The 20,710-nt window shown below is 34.1% G+C and overlaps 1 protein-coding gene across 1 annotated transcript in view; it reads right to left on the reverse strand.

The window, feature by feature from the left end:
- The window catches only part of LOC132696093 (fibronectin type-III domain-containing protein 3a), a 127,400-nt gene extending 107,217 nt beyond the window's left edge, over positions 1-20,183 (reverse strand). Inside the window, exons 1-2 of the mRNA XM_060660691.1 lie at positions 20,112-20,183; positions 9,920-10,345 (exon numbers count right to left, since the gene is read on the reverse strand). Of these exons, the coding sequence (XP_060516674.1) occupies positions 9,920-10,325 (406 nt within the window). The 5' untranslated portion in view covers positions 10,326-10,345; positions 20,112-20,183. The remainder of the gene's footprint in view (positions 1-9,919; positions 10,346-20,111) is intronic.
- Between the last annotated feature and the right edge of the window lie 527 nt (positions 20,184-20,710).

A 20,710-nucleotide genomic window follows, 5' to 3' on the forward strand; every position in this document is an offset into this window, starting at 1 on the left:
TCGGGATATTACCGCACTGGTTTGGTAGCAATCGGATATTTTCGGAGATCTTAACGCAGGGCTTGACGTTTGTCAATTCTGACGGTCATGTCAGTGAATGTATTCGCGTTTTTTGGCAAAAATGTACCCAAAAACTAAAGAAGAGAAAAGGTATAGTTTGTAACATATTTGCTAAACTTTTAAGTCACTCGCTTCGCTGCGATCCACCACATTGTTGTATAATATACTATTTTCAACACCTCGACATAAATAACTTAATACTACACTTGGTAATTGAAAAGACAAGTGTGTCGCTCTAGTTATAGCTCTTTTGGCTCCCAGTTGTTGAACATTCTTTATTTAAAGAAAATGTAAAGGAAAAGTCCATCCAACATTATATTGAATACAGGGTTTCCATTGTTGAAAACATTATTGAGAATTACACTTAGTTGTTGAAAATACCTGAAATTGTTTCTTTTAAGGATTTTTTTCAAATTTATTTATTAGACAAAATCCCACTCAAAGGGTAAACCGCAAAAGGGTGAAAAAATTACCTTCATTTCCAAATTTCAGAGGAACTCCAATCAATAATGGTACATTATGCAACAACTGTGGTAAACGGCATTTGAGTCACGAGTGTGTTTGCCACCATTTTTGCCAAATGTCAAAATTCAAGCCGTGCGGTAAAATCTCCTTATTTTATTGCAAAAATCTAGCCAAAAACTAAGGGTCGTAGAAAAAGTATAGTATGCAACACGTGACTCAAATGTCGTTTACCACACTTGATGCATAATACAGTAAACTCCGTTTATAACGTACATGGGATATAACGTACTTCTCTTGATTTTTCATCGGATATAACGTACCATATATAACTCCTCCTGCGTTATAAAGTACAATATTTTCACTATTGTTCTGGTTATAAAGTACGAGTGTACGCGAGATTTTCTCTGTGCTAGCACAATTTTTTGAGTTTATGGTTAAAATGGCGGATCTGCGTAAGTCTTTAGCTGTAAAAGAAAAGATAGAGATTATCAGAAATATTGAGAGTAGCATCGGTAAGGCGGAAATTGCTAGGATAAAAAAAAATAGAAATCCTGTACGTTCAGATGTAGATAAAGCTCTTTTACAACGGTTTCAAGTTCGATTGCAGGGTGAGGGTTTTAGTTGTTCTACAGGTTGGCTCGAACGCTTTAAAGTTCGGAAAAATGGTGAAGTTGGAGATGTTAACAAACAAGCTGTGGTGAAATGGTTAGAGGATAAGTGGCCCAGTATTGCACAAAATTACAAGATGACTCCCGATCGTACCCTAAATTTAGAGGAGAAAAGTGTTGGGTGGGAAGCAGACGAAGTTGAGGTACACCGTTTGGGTTTGTATAAATATGACAGGAAGCGAAAAATGCAAACTTCTTGTTATTGGTAAATATGAACAACCAAGATGCATGAAAAATGTGAAAAATCTATCTGTTATTTATTAGTCAAACCAGCAAGCGTGGATGACTCTTTTATAATTACTTAACGGATTGGGACAAAAAACTAAAACGTCAGAAGAGAAAAATATTGCTTCTGGTTGACAATTGTGTACCTCATCCAAAAAATCTAATCCTGTCAAATATCAGATCGTTTGATCCAGTCACTTGAAAATAGGGAAACTTTCAACATCACTATCCTAGACTCCATAAAATTATTTGCACAATGTTGGAATGATGTTACTTCAACCACTATTTCAAACTGCTGCAGGTCAGATAAAATCGGAAGAGTTTGATTCAGGCGATGACTTACCTCTGAATCAGTGGTTCGAGAAGTACAAAAATAATGACGACGATGACTGGGAGGTTCCCTTAAGTAATTGGTTGGCCAATAGCGGCTAAGATGTATACAACATTGAAATGTATCTTCCTGAGCTGGATAGCTTCCCAACTGTTGAAGATAATTTAATAACAACGGAGTTATTAGCGGAAAATGATATTATTACTGGCTTTACAACCAAATGATCCTCACAGCACTGGTACCAAGTACCAAGTTATTTTGAAGCGCTTTGTGGCGCTAAAATTGTTAAAAAACTTTTACAGTATACTGATAATGTAATTGATGATATTATGCAAGCGTCCTGGAAGGTTGAGAAGCACATCGAGAATATGATATTTGTATGAGAAAAAATAAACAAACGAAAATAACAATAAAATGTGTATTTTTACTTAAACGTAAATTTTATATAGATAGATAAGTTTTTAGTTTAGGTAGTTTAATTTCTTTCGTTTTTTAGTACCTATATTAGTGTTTATTAGTTTTCTATTTTTATATAAAATATAAATATGTATGCACCTACATATTTTCTTGTGTTTTTTTTATAGCGAACTTCCGCTTATAGAGTACTAAATTTCTGGTCCCTAGAGGGTACTATATAACCGGAGTTCACTATAGACTGTTATGTATTCAAAAGTATAGCTAAATTAAAAACTTAACTCAATAGTTTTTTCAGCAGTAGCGATATAGTTTGTAAGAAATGACTGACGCCAATGTATGGGAGTTTTTAAATGTTTAACCTCGATTTTACACGGGTCTTGTACTAGATGTTATTTTGCTTATTTTTGTGTGAGAAAAAATTTTTGAAAGTGAAAAGGTGTTTTTGAATATTGCTGTCACAAAAACTGTGAGCAAAAATGCTGCAAGTTTCCAATAAAATTGGCAGAAATGTTCAAATGCATCGAGTGTTTGCCAAATTCGTTTATTTCAACTATGACATTTTTCTTATTTTCTCCCAACATACGCGGTTACCATGGCAATCATTATCCCACTCGTCCCTTGCTTAAATGTCTGTATTCTATATTTGCATCATAACAACAACAAGTTTATGAATAACTTATTATTACTTACATTTATCTAGAAGTTTGTGACCTTACCCAAAAGAGCTGACCAATTTAAAACAACCCTAGTATTGAAATAATAAGTAAATAAATAAGTTACGTTTCCTTTTTATTTTTAATGCCGTAAATTCGCAACATTTTGTTTCAATCAATAACTCAAGAAAACGAATATTGCGTCAGTCAAAAGTTTTTCACTGAGAAATGAGCAACAAAAAAAAACATTGCTTCCAAGTACCTATTTTTCATCGATGCCATTGTTAGAATATTTTCATTAACATTACGCAACCTTTAACTATTGGTGTTTATTGCGTCTCGGTTGCTCCCAAACGCTCCGTATTAGAGGGATGACGTTATAAATTATTGAGTGCCAGCAGGAAAAAGCTTTCTTTCTTTAAAGTGAACTTTGACGAAAGGATGCTTGAAAAATAAACAAAATATGGGTCGAGCAACGAACCAACGAAACTATTAATTTTATCTATAAATTTTATTCGAGGCAAGTAAAGCGTTTGATGCTATTTTATGACAGTTTTGGTTAGATCATAATCATTTATGATTAATATATATATAATATTATATAATACAATTTTTTAAAAAAAAGTAGAGATCATATATTTCAGGTCCTAAAACACCTTGAAAATGGAATGCTTTTCGAATCATCTAATGCCTGTGATATAATATTGGGTTGTTCGGAAAGTCATTTCGTTTTTTTTGGGGAACATGAAAGACAGTTTTCGTATAATGAATAAATATTTTATTAAATTATATATTGGCCATTCTGGTCCAACACCTTTTGCCATCTTTCTGGCAGTAACATAATTCCCCTCTCATAAAAGTTTTGGTCCTTGCTGGCAAAAAACTGGTTCAGGTGGTTTTTGACATCTTCATTTGAGGTAAAGGTTTTGCCATCCAAAAAATTTTGCAGGGACCGGAGCAAATAGTAGTCGGAAGGCGCCATATCTGAAGAATATGGTGGATGTTGCAGTACGTCCTATTCAAGCTGTATAAGTTTTTGGCGAGTGACCAAACTTGTGTGAGGTCTCGCATTATCCTGGTGGAACACTACACCCTTCCTGTTGATTAATTCGGCCCTCTTCTCTTTAAGTGAATCATTCAATTTGTCCAGTTGATGACAATAGACTTCTGAATTAATCGTTGTATTGTCCGGCAAAAGCTAAAAAAAAAAACGATTCCTTTGACATCCCACCAAACGGAGAGTATCACCTTTTTTTGGTGAATGTTGGCTTTTGACACGCTTTGAGCCGGTTCATCTTTTCTGCTCCATGACCTCTTGCGTTTAACATTGTTGTATACAACCCATTTTTCGTTCCCAGTAATAATCCGCTTCAAAAATGGATCATTTTCTTGACGTTTGAGGAGCGAATCACACACGTCAACGCGACGACACAAATTTCGCTCCGTAAGGACATGGGGCACCCACACATCGAGCTTCGAGGTTAAGCCCATGCCTTTCAAATGGCCATAAACAGTCGAATTCGACAAATTTAATCTCTCACCGATCTCTCGTGTGGTTATTCGCCGATTTGCATCAACTAATGCCTTTATCGCATCTTTGTCAGCTTCGACCGGCCTTCCAGACCGTGGTGCATCTTCGACATCAAAATTGCCGGATCGAAATTTTGCAAACCAGTTCTGGCACTGGCGTACTGTTAACACGCCTTCTCCATACACATCCGTCAATTTTTTTCTCGCTTTTACAGCATTTTTACCTTTTCTGAAGTAAAAAAGTAAAATATGACGAAAATGCTGCTTATTGCTCTCCATATTTAAAAGGGCACCAACCAAAAACTACTGCGTAGAATTAATAGAACTTTTTCACACACAAGCCTTGCAATATCAGCTCTCAAGACATATAATGGTTATGCGGCTTAAGTGTGAAGTTGGTCTCGAAAAAACGTAATTAAGTCCTCTGACGGGAAAAAACGAAATGACTTTCCGAACAACCTTATATATAATGAAATGCCAAAAAACGATTGTTATGGTATTTGCAAAATGGGAAGCAGATTGTAGCAGTAATAAAAGAGAATAGAACAGTTAGCTCACAGATGTTACAACATTAAGGTACTTAACAAGGGAGCATACTAGGACCAATTCAATGACCCGTGAGTTAGTGAATGAATGGAAAAAGTCTTCCAGATTTACTTTTTAAGGCTCAGGAATTCCTTACAGTAGCCTCAGTTTGGTTTAACAAAGAATAAATAAATTCGAAATAAAACTGATGTCATAGAGGACGCAAAATGTTTATGCATTCATTTCAACGAACATATCATCTAAACAATTTAACAAAAAACTCAACTCTAAACTTCGGCAATTTCTAATACATTTTTAAATGTGCCATGATATTTTGGGTAACAGACACAACTTGTTAAGGAATATTTTTAGGATACAAAAAACGGTAATTTGGGATAATCATGAAAATGAACTATTGAGAGATCTGCAGATCTAAATTTAAAAGTTTATATTGAAAACGGCTACAGTACAAGATCCTCATATATGGAGTGTGACTTCAATTAACTGAGGAAAAAAATTGTTAATAAGTACAGGGCTGAAATAAAACATTTATTTATTTCCTGCAACCATTTTTTGTGTTCATTCATAATGCTAAATTTGAAGTTTTCATGAATTCGGCTCCAGATTGCATGCGACATTTGGAGACAAATTTGTTTGCTGATTTTTGATTTCTGGTGAAAATAATCTAAAATCGTTTTTTCTGATTACCAGAAAAATATCGTTCGGCGGCTTCGTATTTCTAGTGATCCTTGTCGGGTTGATATTTCCCACACAACAAAGCAAGTAGTCGGAACGTACATTCACGATTCCTTGACATTTATATGTGCGCAAGCTCGCAGATTATATAGTGCAAGCGGTTCTCTCGTACTTCAATAACCAAAGAGCAAAAAAATGCTTTCACCATTACTTCGTTATTGTGTTGCAGCGTATCGATGGTGTTTAAACTGATTTTTTCCACACGAACGTTCTCTTTGATATTTTTTCCGTTTATGTAACGCAATTTTAAATTATGCAATTTTTAATGCGAGCTTTCGTATTTCGTTTGCTTTCGTTTTCGACCGTTGCCTTTGGAGTTTAGTGGTCGTTGGTAATTTACTTGAAACCACTAACCGATTTGTACACTTGTCTTACTTACTAGATTTTAGATTTCATTATTTTGCATAAAATCCCTTCACAATCAATAATATATCAATTGAAAAAAAAAAGCGTGACTATCGCTAAAGAACCTCTCAGATTGAAGATAAGCCCATGGAGCAAGTAATGCAAATAGATCGGCGCGAATAGGTCCAGCAACTACGTAGCAAACAATTAAAAAGGCCAAATTAATAAATGAAGAGTGACGTCACGCTGCCTGGCTGGACAAACCAATATATACGAAAGGATAGTATGATTAAAAGTTAAAAAATATACATGGTATATGGTATAGAAGAACAAACAAAAATTGCTACGTGTAGCCGAAATGAAGGAGCTGAGAATGATGATGGTGAGATGGTGTAGAACACAGACATCAGGGAACAACATGGGATTCCAGATAACGTCAGATGGGCATTCTATGTCGAAGTACTCAGTACAAAGGCAAGCGCTTTTAAACAGTATGCTAGTTTTGCATTACATTTTGGAAAGGCCGCTTCTTTTAAAATGCGAGGCTATCATAAAGATGCAGCGATTTCAGTCACTATACTTACATTCTGATTAAGGTTTAAACCATACTAATAAATTTTTTGGGCTCATGTAAAAAAATAACGAACATTTTCAGATGTGGGTGCAAGCCATGCATATTTCCATTTTTATAACGATTATATTTTTTATTAATTAATTAATTAATTAATTTTATTAATTTAACTCAAAGTCAACATACTTACCTTCCTAATATTTTTAGGAGTGTGCTATTTCAGTAAGACAGAAAAAATTCAGTGTGTTCTAAGCTAGAGAACTTAATAAATTCAAAGAAAAACTTAATAATACTTTCAATGAAATTTGCAAATTTTGTGGGACTCCTTATATCATTGAATGACACCGTATGGACTTATTTATTTATTAATCATCACTAAATTATGAATAGAAAAATTTTCAAATAGAAAGCGTGTCTTTCAAATGATAAGCAACAGCAAAAAATTATGGTTAGGGAGGGGAGGAATAGTAACCGTGTGTTTGTTAGTATTGTATACATATTCCATACATTATTTTTTAGACTTAAATGACATAAAATGCGGAAATTGCACCAAGCAAACTAATAGAAAGCAGCACGTGACGAAGAAACCACACAGACGATTTACTGCTGCACAGTAATAGTTTTTACGCAAAATGCGGTGGTTTGCGGTACAAAAAAAACACTTTGCTATAATGGCGAACTAAATTACAGTAATTTACGCAAAATGTCATTTAAAGAATTTCTCCAGTCATTATTTTTTTTGACGTTTACTCTTACTGCGTTTTTAATTAACCTGTTATTTAAACCTTTGTTAACGAAAATTAGTATGTTGAAAATGTGTGAGAATTACTGAAGGGCATAATGAGGGCATCCACACGTTTTTCTATCTGTTTCCCTTGAAGATAGGGTGCAAAACTAATCCCTACCCTATACCTTTAGATAAACATGTTTATTTTAAGTGTTTTGTGAAATAATATTAAAAAATACACATTGCTATTTTTTTATCAATAAATTTTCCAATAATTTTTTAAAATATATATATTTTTTATATTTATAGATATTTATAGATTTCCTATTATACAAATATTTAACGAAAACATTGTTTGATAAACAAACAATAATATCGTGTTTGTCATTTTTTCTTATGGTGGTAGTTGTTTCTTTATACTGTAACTATAGATGTGACAAATTCAAGAGAAAGATAACAATCAACATTTCTATTCCCCTTTTTCTTTTTCTATTGTCTACTGTAAAATTTGTATTACTTTTCTTGTTAGTTTTGGGGACTGCCTGAGTGATTCTCCCATTAATTTTTTATTTGCTTCACCTAACTTCAACTAACGCAATCTTCCTAGCGGTAACATGTGAACTCTAGAAAGCAGGTAAATTAGTCATCTACGAGTATATCGATCACTTCACTTTGAATCAGCATCATTTCTAAGCAATTTTCATATTGCGCGTTGTGTTTAGTGCGAGTAAGAGTAAAGACTTTGTTGCAAATACTTATCTAAACACCCAAACAACACAAGAAGTGTCACCATTTGCTATGGGGTAAAAGAGTATCAGCAACACAGTGGTAGTAGTTAACACGTACAACACACTTTTTTTGACAATCCTGACTAATATAATCCCCTTAGACACATCCCCCAATGAAAACAAGGTAAAAAACTAAGAATTTGTTTTGGTTAGTTTAAATGCATGGTTCGTGGAATAGAAGTGCCACGAAGAGTAGTAAAGAAAGATACAGGCAACCATGGCATACATGAGACGGCTGACAGTTTACATAATAGATGGAGGAACCGCGACGTAACTCGACTATCATTTCCGGTTATGCGCTGTCGAAATCAATTATAATTCGACCAAAAATATAATGCATTCATTGCTTTGGCGTTTTTAAGTATTTTAAAGTACCTTAACCACCGACCTTCGCCGGACCGTGGTAAAACCAATCCCGACAGAACTTTATTCTGCATTAAGTAGGTCTTGCCTGAGATGGACCGTAACGAATACTTGTAGAAACTTGAGATTTGTATTTGAAACTTAATTGGACCGTTTTAAATTTGATTAACCATTGATGCGGCGGGGTATTTTCGAATAAGTAGAAGAGTTTATTTTAACATTAGATGATATGTATCGTTCCTAAGACTTTAATCTAAATAACAATATATTCGTATATATTACGGAGGTATTTGACTTTGATCCTTCCACTAAGTACGTATTTATGTACCTGATTTTCGAGCTTTAACCCTGCGAGGCTGTTTTCACTGAATAGTTCTCAAGCACTCTATTTACCTGACAGGTAAGTTTGAAAATAATCATTTTTGTCTTGTGCGTCTGTCGATTAACAACATTCTTCTTCTTGTTGTATTTTTATGTCGTCTATATAGTTCTTCGATTCGTAAATAACAACAATCTTTTTTAAGATTATAGATTATATACGCGGTAGATAAAATTACGTCATAAGAATACAGATAAATATTTATTAGAATCTTACAATTAAACATTTTTTGAAGGTTCTTGTTTTTTAACACCTTAAAATATGGAGACCGTGGAATGAAGCAGATGTTCCCCTGTTAGACGAAGATATGGACACATTTGTATTCGGATGCTAAACACATTGTTTTCAATGTTCACAATTTTATAGGGCCAATAGTGTATTTAGACAAAACGTGGTTCGACACTCACGACGCAGTGAAAAAAGTAAATTCTTCATGCTTGATCCAAAAATGGTTGGGTCGAAAATGCCTTATTTTTGTCTGCCAAAAACGTCAAAGATTCAAGTGTGGATTACCACGAAAACATGACCTCGGAAATATTTGAGGACTAGTTTGAAAATAAACTGTTGCCAAAACTATCGCCAAATACTGTTATTGTGTTGGATAATGCCTCGTATCATTCGGCCCTAATTAGAAAAATTCAAAATACTTTTCCAAATAAAGAAGAAATTAAAAAAATTCTGTGCGAAAATGATTTATATTTTGAAGAGAGCTACACGAAAAAACAACTTCTGGAATTATTAAAAATAATTATTAATATATAAATTATTTAATAAAGACTACAAAAGTGATTCGATGGCACAACAAAAGGGACATGAAATCTTGAGATTACCCCTGTATCATTGTATATTGAACCCGATTGACATGATTTGGTCGGAGTTGAAAGCGCATAAAAGAAGAAATAACACTGCACCAAAATTTAGTGATCGTAGCTAAAATATCAGTACAAATCTGGTCTAACTGTGAAAAACAAGTAATAAAAGAAGAAAATATTACGGGTAAGGGTCTGCTCGGCAGGGTGTTCTATAAGAGAGCAATAAACAGTGGGCAAAGTTAATCACGCGGTCTGTTGTAAAAGCACTATATTTCTGGTAGAAGTATACCCACTTCTTCCTTACCTCGTAGTATCTCCAGGGTATCGCCAATTTGAAAATTAATCGTAACGCCCGGATTAACGTGCAAGTATACCACGTATTCCCCTTGGCTTCGTTGACTAGGCCCGGGCCCGTAGAAACCTACTCTCTGAGGTTCGAATCCCGCCCCCAGATAAAACTTGACGGGAGGTCCGCCGCCGTTACACGCGTTCGCGCACTCGGGTGGTGGAAAAGGACAGTGATGGTGATGGATGAAGTGTTGAAAATGGGCGTGGTGGGTATGGGCGTGACCATGACGAGCAGGTGGGCGAGGCTTGCGGGATAACGAGTGCATATGATTCGACGACGCGGTCGACGATGCGGCGTTGGAGAGGTGAGAGTTTGGGGGTTCCACCGTGGGGGGCAGAGGCTCGTCGGTCACTTTCACCATTTATGTGTTTCACTGAGGGCCTGAAATGGAAAAATGTTTTAGAGTTATGCGTGTTAGTTTTAACATTCCTATTTCAGCTAATAAGATCGAACGATAGTGCGCATTGGGGGTAATAATAATAATAATAAATGGCAATAATAATAAGACAAGATAAAATAAAGGTTACTTTAAAATCCTTAGAAATATTTTTCAAAATCTAACTATTTAAAACGTAAAAGTATTTTTGAATGTTAGAATAATATTTCGAGATACACATTGGTTGTTACATTTTCTAGAAATAAAATGCACTACAAAAAAGTTAATTGGTTAATTTAATAAGCTATTTTTATGAAAGCAAAATGTGCAGAACAGGGTAACTTAATAATATAACACTGTCCAGCAAAAACTGTGAACACACGGACGTACCAAAAACCAACTTGTGTTGCACAGGTATAGCAGCTGAAAATAACCAATCATTTTAGCACCTTGCTTTTATAGTCGAAATTATATATAAACATAAGCTGAGTAGGAGGGATATTGAGTTTTTTTCATTTCAGTATTAAATTTTAATTAAAAAGATTACGGTTACCCCAAGAACTTTTTCGTTTCAATTTTATATTTCAATTATTTTCAAAAATTTTATTTAGAAGGAACACTTCACATTTTATTTTAGCCTTAAGAGGAGGTAACTAAATTTAAGAATTTTTTCAATTATACCCGCATTCATGTACGGCAAAAATTGAAAAAAGATGAAAAAAAAAACTTTTTAACACCATTTATCTCAAAAATGAAGTTACTCTCCGTGTGTATCATATGCATTTGGTGCTTCTATCATGTTGAAGTCAGAATGCTACTAGGAATTAAATCACTCTGTATCTTGGGTAAGTTACAACACTGAATTGACTTTCATATGCCGCTTCGATAGTGTGGAGATCACGTCTGTAAAAGGCAAAGAGCCATACAATATAATTTTGCCCAAGTATATACCCAGTGGCAGTGAATGATAAATTATAATCTAAATTATTTATTATTGAATCAGTAAATACAAAATAATCTTGTAATTCATGGTAAAATCATTGGCTTTCGACAGCTAAAGACTTTTCTTTATGGAACTTCAATAACCTACAACCAATAAATAAATACATACATATACAGGATACATATTATGGATGGTCCATGATGTGGTTATTTTAATAAAAAAAAATTATGTTGCCTTGTCCTAAAAGCCATAGGTATATAAAGTTTGTATATTAGTGTCCATAAATCGGTTTATTATTGGTAGGTACCTAAAATATTTTAAATATATTTTTCTAATATTTTAACCACATAATAAAATTATATTTAAAAAATATTTGAATTATGCAAGAAATTTATGGCGCATCCAAACCTCATAGTGTTGAATTGACTATCTTGGATTATGCTAACCTTTCACAGTTGTAATTGATTTTCTTAAAACCACTTGGTGATTTTTAAACAACAGTTCTAATGTTGCCTAGTTGCCTGTATTTAAAATTGTCCGGTAATTTATTGAGTTTAGTCTGTAAAGTCCGTTTGTTTGTTTTTCCGATAGCCGACGCATGTGGTAGACATTTTTTAGCACTCCGGTTAGTTTAGTCTGCAAAATCTGATTTGGTTATAGCTAGCCATTTTATTTTTTGAATCTGTCGATGTATAATAGATCGTCTTTATGTGCTTTAGTGAAAATGAAGATTTTCGCTTTTTTTTTCGTGGAGGATGTCATCACTCGCTTCTAGAATTTATTCTGAACCCCGTTACGACAACATTAGCGACTGAAGAAGTGTAAGAGAAAGTAGAATCGTATCTACACCCTATTCTAAATTAATTTTTTTAAAATTATTTAAGAAATGTGGGAGGTACAGTATATTATATGCGATACGCTTGATAAACGATAGTCACGTTTCGACCGTGTTGATTGACTATTCTAGGGTACCACAATATAGCCGCTATATATACCTAGTCTAAGATCTTTGCTCCCAATCAACAGATGTTCGGTTAAGTGTTCTGCTTACAGAGATGGTACAAAGTGCAGGGTACCAGTGCGTGAAATGTATGTGCATGCGCGAAAGATATAAAAAAAAACCAAAGTCACCAGAGGTGTAACAATTTGACCGTCTCTGCGGCTTCTATACTATCACTATCGTATTCACAACTAATACATCGTTCTAGGACGTTGTATTTTTAGTACCAGACTTTTCTTAAATTAACTAAGTCTTTACAAGGACGACTTTAACAAAATATGAGTAGTCATAGTCCTATAGGCAATAGGAGGGCTACAGGCAATTAAGATTTTAGGATCTCTTACCATTCTAATGGACACTTCACGAAACCAAAGTTGCAATTTAGATGCGTTCAAGGAGTGGACCATCTTCAGAAGAAATTCATCCTAGGATGCAATATTGTTATAGGTATTTTTACACATCCTGTCGAACCTACGCAATAGGTCATGAATTACGGCAATTATTAAGCCATGACTGAAACACCTGGATAATTGTTTTTACGGAACATTACTGACGTGTATAAATTACTGGCATATTTTTGATTGATTAACCCGACGATTATGTATACACATTTAGAAAAGGAATTTGGTTAAATACCAACGTTGCAAGTGTTGGATGCATCAAAACGCTAGTCGAGTGAATGGATTCGGCTTATTACTAGAGATTTTTCTGTTTGTTATTTAGCATGTCGTTATATTTTTAAAGTTTAGCGTTACTGCAGTACGTATAACCAAGCACCAAATATTAATTTTTAAAAAAATTAGTTCATTACTGATAAAAAACATTTCAACGTACAATATTCAACTGTGTTAGTTATTCATAGCTGGAGATTTTGAAAATGTTAAATATATAGCGTCTATATTGGCTCTAAATTTTGCAGAGAAACAGATAAAAAAATCAAAGTCATCAATACAAAAACTTCACAAACATAATACTAATTAAAAACTACAAAAAAATGGAAGAAATCCTACAAGAAAAAGAAAGACTATTTACATCTACAAACATTCAAAAAAGCCAAAACTAACCAAAATGGTAATGTTTTCTCGTCTTATTTCTTTTTATTTGACCAGAAAATAAGTTGTTGGATTTATTTAGTTTACCAAAACATAGTTAGAGCGGTGGATCACGTAAACAATATGTGCGTCATGATGTTTTTTACGAATTTTTAGAAAGAGCGTTTATTTCAGATTATTTGTGTTTGCGAAATTTCCACAGAAAATTTCTACGTGGCTGGCAACATAAAGGAAGCTTACAAAAAATACAAAAAAAACAAGCATCTAGATTTGGATCAAAGTTAAAGTATTAATAGTATTAACTATCGGCAAAAAAAATTATTCAAGTTATCCTTTTTAAAAGGAATTTCTAGTCCAAACAATCTATCAAAATGCAAAAGCTTTTAATCAAAATGTATAAGTTGGAGTCAGTTAAAAGGTGGGTTTGTCAAAACGTCTTTTATCCTCGCTTTTCCCTATAAACTTTTTTCTCATTCACCCGTTAATAATAGAAAAAACATATTAAAGGTAATACAGGTTCTTTAAGAGTGTTGGGTCAAAATATCATTATTTTTTTTAAATGTCAAATTTTGACAGGTTGAAGTGATTTTATAATTACAAACATTTTAATATTCTATTGTAAAAGTACATGGCCCAAAATCTATTGGTTCCAACATGTATTAGAAGAAATTGTCATAATTTTTGGTTCGTTGCATAGCTAAGGATCATTTTAATCACAAATGAATGTTACTTGAAGCCTTACTAACGTACATAGATGTGAAATTGGAATGAATATATAGGGTGTTCTATTTTCTACAAATTGTTAACATGTTAAAGGTTAAATTCTTATATTGAGTGGAGCCTCGTAAGAAGGATGTAAAAATATATGAGCCCAAAAAAATTAATACAATTCTGTGATGCGACGCTGTGTGATAGAAAATGGGAGTTTCAGGAAAGGTCCACTAATTTGATTCAGTAGCTGCTTTTATTACTTTTATTTTAACTATCAGCCCAATCTCAATGGGAGGAAAGAGACCACTATCGTCACTATCGATTTTTTCAAACAACGAAAAAACGAACTTTGTTTACGTTCGCCTGTAATCAACCGGCCGGATCCTTCGGACAAATTATCCCATCCTTGAATTTTATGTATTTAAAGGGGGATATTTTTAGAGCGCACTTGAATACGAGTACCGAGAAACGGATGGCTCGTTTCTTATTTAAGGCGTAACGAAGGTCGAACGATCTCTCGCTCGTATACGAAAAATAAACCAAATTGACCGTCATCGGTGTACCACGAACAGGTTCGATCTGAAAAAAAGTCCGGCACTGGATGCCAACGGACTTATTTCAAACAGTAGCTCCTTCAAACCGGGAAGGGATTAAATTCACGCGGCACTGCAAGTACGGTAGTTCATTTAGTTAACAGAAACTTCACTTGTGGTCAATTCTTCTGACCATTTTCCGTATTTGCGGATACTGCTGAGAGAGGATCGTCGCTTACTTTTGGGTAACGAATGATCTATGCTTCAAATGTTGCTTTTGCCACAACTTCTGATTTTTTTCTATCCTTTTCATTACAATGATATTATTTCATATAAACATTGCGATCTGGGTAAGGTTTTAATTTATAGTAAGAACAACTTGAAAACAGATGCTGCGAAGACCGAGGTAACTACTTCAGCCTTGAGCAGAAAGTGGTTTGATAAGGTATTTAAATTTCGAGGTAAACGGAGAACCATTCATTTTTGTGTGTTGCTGGATAATGCACGAAGATTCAAGGATCATATTTCTAAGTTATGTAAAAAATGTAGGTAATTAGCAATTGAGACCTTGTATAACCCCAAACTAAATTAAACTTTAAGGTTAAGGAAAAAGCCTGCGAACCGTATATTCTATCTGTTTTAACATATTGGTTTATAGATTCGGCTTCCTTTTCATTTTCGTTTATGCAGAATGTTTTATCGCATTTTCTTTTCGAATTTGTTATATTGGTTGTTAAAACTAACCAAACAAGTTGTTGTACGAGAACACATTTTATCTAAAGGAAGGGAAGAAATTTGTGATTCCGTTCATGAGGTTCAAATTTTATGAAAACACGCCGATTCAAACGAAATAGCCAACTGTTTGGCCGATAGAGGGCGTCTATAAAAATTCTACAATTCAAACAATGCTACGTTATATTCCTATTTATAAAATTAAAAAAAAAACTTGCAACTTTTTATGCAACATTCTAAAATGTCAAGAGTACTTATGCAGAATGTTTCGTTGTTGATATCGAACTTATACTTTCTTTTCACATTTTTGAAAAGAGGTTAAAATTACCTTTCCAATTTCCTGCCGACGTTTTTAAAAATAGGAAATTAGACAAACATCCTTGTATTCATTTGTAACGATAATATTTACCAAGAACGAGAGTATAGAAAGATATCACCTTCTTAAACTCAAAAGTTCTAAAGAAATATAACGTCAAAACCCTATTTGCCACTTTTCCAAAAATCTCTCAGCATCTTCGATCCGTCAAAGACAAAATTCCATTTGAGATTCCAAGAGTTTTGCAGCATTACATGCATATGCGGCAAAGTATACATTAGAAAGACCGAACGAAAAATAACTAGGCTCAAAGAACATGAAAGAGCCTTAAGACTACATTGGTATTGTTATTGGTATTAAAGAGGGGCGCCCTCGCGGGCGTCCAAGCACTTAGGCCACCAGATGGGCCCGTTGTGCCCCCAGGCCGCTCTAGAGGGCGTCCAGAATGCCGCCCCTCCTGTAGAAGGTCGGCAACTCCTTTAGCCCAATACCGTGCACTGAGTCCGGATCGATCAGGGCCGTTCCGAAGACTCCCAATCTTGCCCATGTCAAGGCTACATACAACAACAGAAATTAAAGAGATGATGCTTAAGCACCTGTTCCACGCTTATGAAGATATATGCTCCTACATTTATATACATTGCTAGCTTTTTATAAGAAACTGAACTCTAAGTTTGCTTCTTAGTAGTAAACCACAATCATATCCATGATTATATGACGTAAACTGAACTGCACAGGTTTAAACTAAGATAAAAATTCTATGTGATTGTTTCATTGTATTGATAGTATAGTTAGTTGCTTCGTTGGATTTTCATGAATGTCGTACAGAAACGACAATAACTATTGTTTCAAAATTGACTTTAAACAGTACCAATTGGTAAAAACTAATGAGTCGGTTAAACAAATTAAAAAAAGACCGACGCTTTAAAATATTTGGCGACATATGGAAAACTATAGCGAAAAATTTCTGCGGACGTTCTGCATGACGAAAACCGTACAACATGCGAGAAGTACCAGTGACATGGAATGGTACCAGTAGTACGGACCATGTTGTTGACCGGAACCAGTCTTTAACGGAAAACCGCAACGTTGCCGTCATTTGACAAATATCCCCGGTTCATTGGACACATAAGACGATCACGTAGGTGCTTCAGGTTTATTTAAACACGTAATGAGTGTATACAATAAAAATTTCGAAAATTATTTTGCATTCGAATATCGGCACATAAAAGCTTGTAAAAAACATTTAAGAAATCTGTACGATGTTGTCGTTGACATTAACATAATTTTAATATTGAAACGTTTTGCGCAACGTCAAAATGGTGCCCTACGGGGCGCGGTGATAGACTTTTCCAAATTGCTTTAGGCTTTTTATCCAACAATTTGCCTTGCCGCCATAGTAACGTTTGTGAAGATTTCCTTTTTGGCAACAGCGCCAGACACGACGAAGACCTGTTCGCGGTTGTTTTCTTTCCAAGCTTGAAAAATCCTCGGAATGCTGCCTCCTCTATAGGGCGACCTAGGTGACAGTCAAGAATGTGCAGTTTTTGTTAGGCTCGGCACTCTGCCTGTAGATGCGTTTATGCATATTATAATATTATACGTATTCGTTTATTCCAAGTGCCTGGTTAATTTTATTCCAGCGATGACGAGTTAATGCAGAATTAATTTTAATCAAAAGCAAACGCTTGCGGCAATTAAAAATTATCATTTACCGATTAATTATGACTTATTCAGTGACATACTCCTGACTTGCTCACTAGGCCGTTACACTTAACTGGGTCTTATTTTTTAAATACATAAATTTTATTATAAAAATCGTTCCCTCTAAATTCACTAAAACAATGAGACTTCACAAATGTAACATAATTAATAACCCTTGCGAGAATTAAAAAAATTAAAAACTGGTGACCTGTTCATCAGGACTGAGACTCTGTAACTTGTATCATATTCCTAAGCGAAACGGATGCGGATGCGAAGGGAAACTAAGCTAAGCATTTCTCTAGACTTCTCGGCTATCATTCCACTATACTCCACGTGTTAAAAACATAGAAACAATGATAAAGAAAATCCCAACCTAACCAAAAGTCGTTTTTTAATTTGGTGAACTGATGTTTGTCACTTCGTTTTTGCACATTTCATTTAATTTAATTAAAATTGACATAAAATATACAATAGAATAACCGCATTACAGGTAGGTATTTGTTTTAATAATAATAGGAATGCTATGTCAGCAGAAAAGGATTTCATTCTAAAAACATGCACATAATAAGTGAACGTGACAGATTAATAACTGATGGATTTATATTTATATATATCAATCATTGTTTTTGAATGAATATGAGAAAAGTTGCACTCTTCAGCACTTTTTATGGCAACCTATGTATTTGGAGGTATATTTTAATTCTATACGTTTCCTTCAAAAGAAAATGTTTGTTGTTAGGGGGTTCAGGCTATGCATTACAATCTTGGGTGATGACTTGTGACAAAGCCCAAGTACTGTGGAAAGATGCATTGGTGTTTTTAAAACTTGATTTAGATGCATAAGGGGGTCTCAAACTATGTTATACTCCTCGGAAAGTTGACAGAATTATTTATGCATCTGCGATTTTACTGTCAGAAATTGTTAATAGATATTTTAGACAATAAAATAATCTGAACGCATACGTTGTAGCATTTTTATTATTATTTAAAAAAAAAAACACTTTAAAATTCAAAAAAATATTTTGACTCCAATGTTTTCAGTCATTGTGAAAACAAATCATTGTTTGTCTTTCTTGATTTTGACAGAATTTAAATAAACCAGTAAAATAATCGACGCTCAAAACAAACCAAATATATAAATACGTGTAACGGATGAGATTTTTAGAGAGAACCTCTTAGCGATGTTGTGCCTTGAAGTTCGGAGATACGTTTCAATCCATTGAGTTTAAAAATGCTCCAATACCGAAATAATCTCTCCGTCTTCACATAAAACGAATTACAGAGCCCCACCCCAGGTTCGCTATCAGCAATATGAAAAATTGAGGAATCATAATACGTTTTTAAAACAACAACCAATCAACGATACTTGACGACAAAAATCGTTTATTAACACACATCATCAGTAAAGTTTCATTTTGGAGAAATTGTCTGTAGGACTTGGTTTAGGGTCTCTACTTTTTATCACTTATGGTAATGACCTGAAAAGAGTTCTCTCAAACTTGTTAATATTAACGTTAATAACATTCAATTATGCCGACGACGGTAGTATAACAGTAATAAGACGTTTAGGAATAAATAGAGAAGTGCCAAATCTATTAAACATAATCGAGAAATAACCAAAAAAGTTATGCGCCTTTCATAGCTGCACATTTTACCCCATCGATGTAATTTAATTTATGGCTTGGCTATTATTTCATCTCGTGGAAAGATCCATTGTCACGACAATCATCTTAGAAGAAATTTTTGCAGCAATTTGTCCAGAATACCAGGAAGTATGTAACTAGTATTTAACTTTGCCATTATGTGATGTGAATTCAATAACAGCATGTTCATAAGATTCAGAACATTTTAATGTTTGCGGTTAATTACTCTTATAAAATCACTCATGCAAAATGGATTATAAATTAGTATCCCCAACTTCTTCGTTCGCAAGATCATCTTCTCTATATTTTGAAAAAGCGACAAAAAATGCTAACCCTAATTTTTACAGGTTTCAAAAATATTTAGGTCAGGTCTCCTTTAACACCCCGTGTCTAGTACCTAAAGCTTAGAAATTGTCACAAGTTTATAAGTATAATTTCTATTTAAATCTGAATACGTTAATTACCTACATCTCGGTGCTATTTTTAATTTTTTTGAATAATTTAAGAAATACAATTTACCATATATTCCGTTTTGACATAAAAATTACAGAAGCGATTTTTTGGAGAAAACTGAACACAAAATACTTTGTGAAGTCACTTAAGTATTTAAATTGTGATACATGGTATATTTATAACAAAACATGTTCTATTAATCTCGTAAAGCGTATCTCGTATGTTATTAGGTAATTACACGTGCAGGATCCAGAGAAAGAAAACGGACACAGCTTCGCTTTCAAGTTTACTTACGTACCGACTTTCCTCTTAAACGAATACACCTACTTTACCCAGAACATCATTTTTTACGTGGCAAAAACGTTTTCGTGTCCATCAAGTTTGCCAGTAGAGGTTAATACACTTTAAATGCTTAATCACACCTAATGGTATAAGAGAAAGTTTGTAATGTGGCGGCCAACAGAAAAACCAAACCAGGATTTATGACGGACCGCTCGAAAAAAAAATTGCAATGCGTTTTTAAACGAAACCGACACTTTGTTTACGCCCAGATTCTAAAATATGTGGCTGTTTTTTGACGATAGTATAAAATAACACTCTGTAGAAAATATGAAAAAGGCTTTAACATCAATCACTTTCGTACCTTTTTCCATGAATTTATAACAAATGCGTTTGGATACATACCTTAGTTACGAAAAACGACGCAGAGAACTCGGTTTACCCATATACTAGCCACCATTTTTATTGATTTTTGTTTATGTAGACGCCGAATACCGCGAAAGCTATGCAACACTATTCATGTTTTGTAGAGGCTCGCCCTCTGTGAGCGAGTGGTCAAATGACATTTTCTAATGAAGAGTTCTTACCAAGAGTTCTAATGTCCTATTATTGAATTGGTAATGCTGTATACGTTTCTTTAGCTTTGTGGTGTGGATATCCTACAACAGATAACGCCGGTATTTAATGGTGATTAAATTGGGAGCTGTAAGTTATGAAAAAATTATTTTCGATGTTATGTCAGGTCCAATTTAGTAGTAGTGTATTCCAATTTATAATTGACGGGGATTCATGAGCTGGTGTACAAAATTGTAGTTTACTTGGTTGAATTTTCAATTCAGAATAAGTTCAAATGTTTTACTTTTTGTGCCAAAATTAACTCATTTGATGTTTTCTCAGCCTACAATGAGAAAATCAAATCAGAATCCATCAATTGGTGATAACATTGTACAGTTCACAGAATAGAAAGCTTTTCGATGTTGAAAATACTTCTTCTTCTTGTGACA

This window comes from Cylas formicarius, unplaced genomic scaffold, assembly GCF_029955315.1.
Source record: "Cylas formicarius isolate icCylForm1 unplaced genomic scaffold, icCylForm1.1 PGA_scaffold_1__22_contigs__length_36826433, whole genome shotgun sequence".
In the NCBI taxonomy this organism is placed as follows: domain Eukaryota; kingdom Metazoa; phylum Arthropoda; class Insecta; order Coleoptera; family Brentidae; genus Cylas; species Cylas formicarius.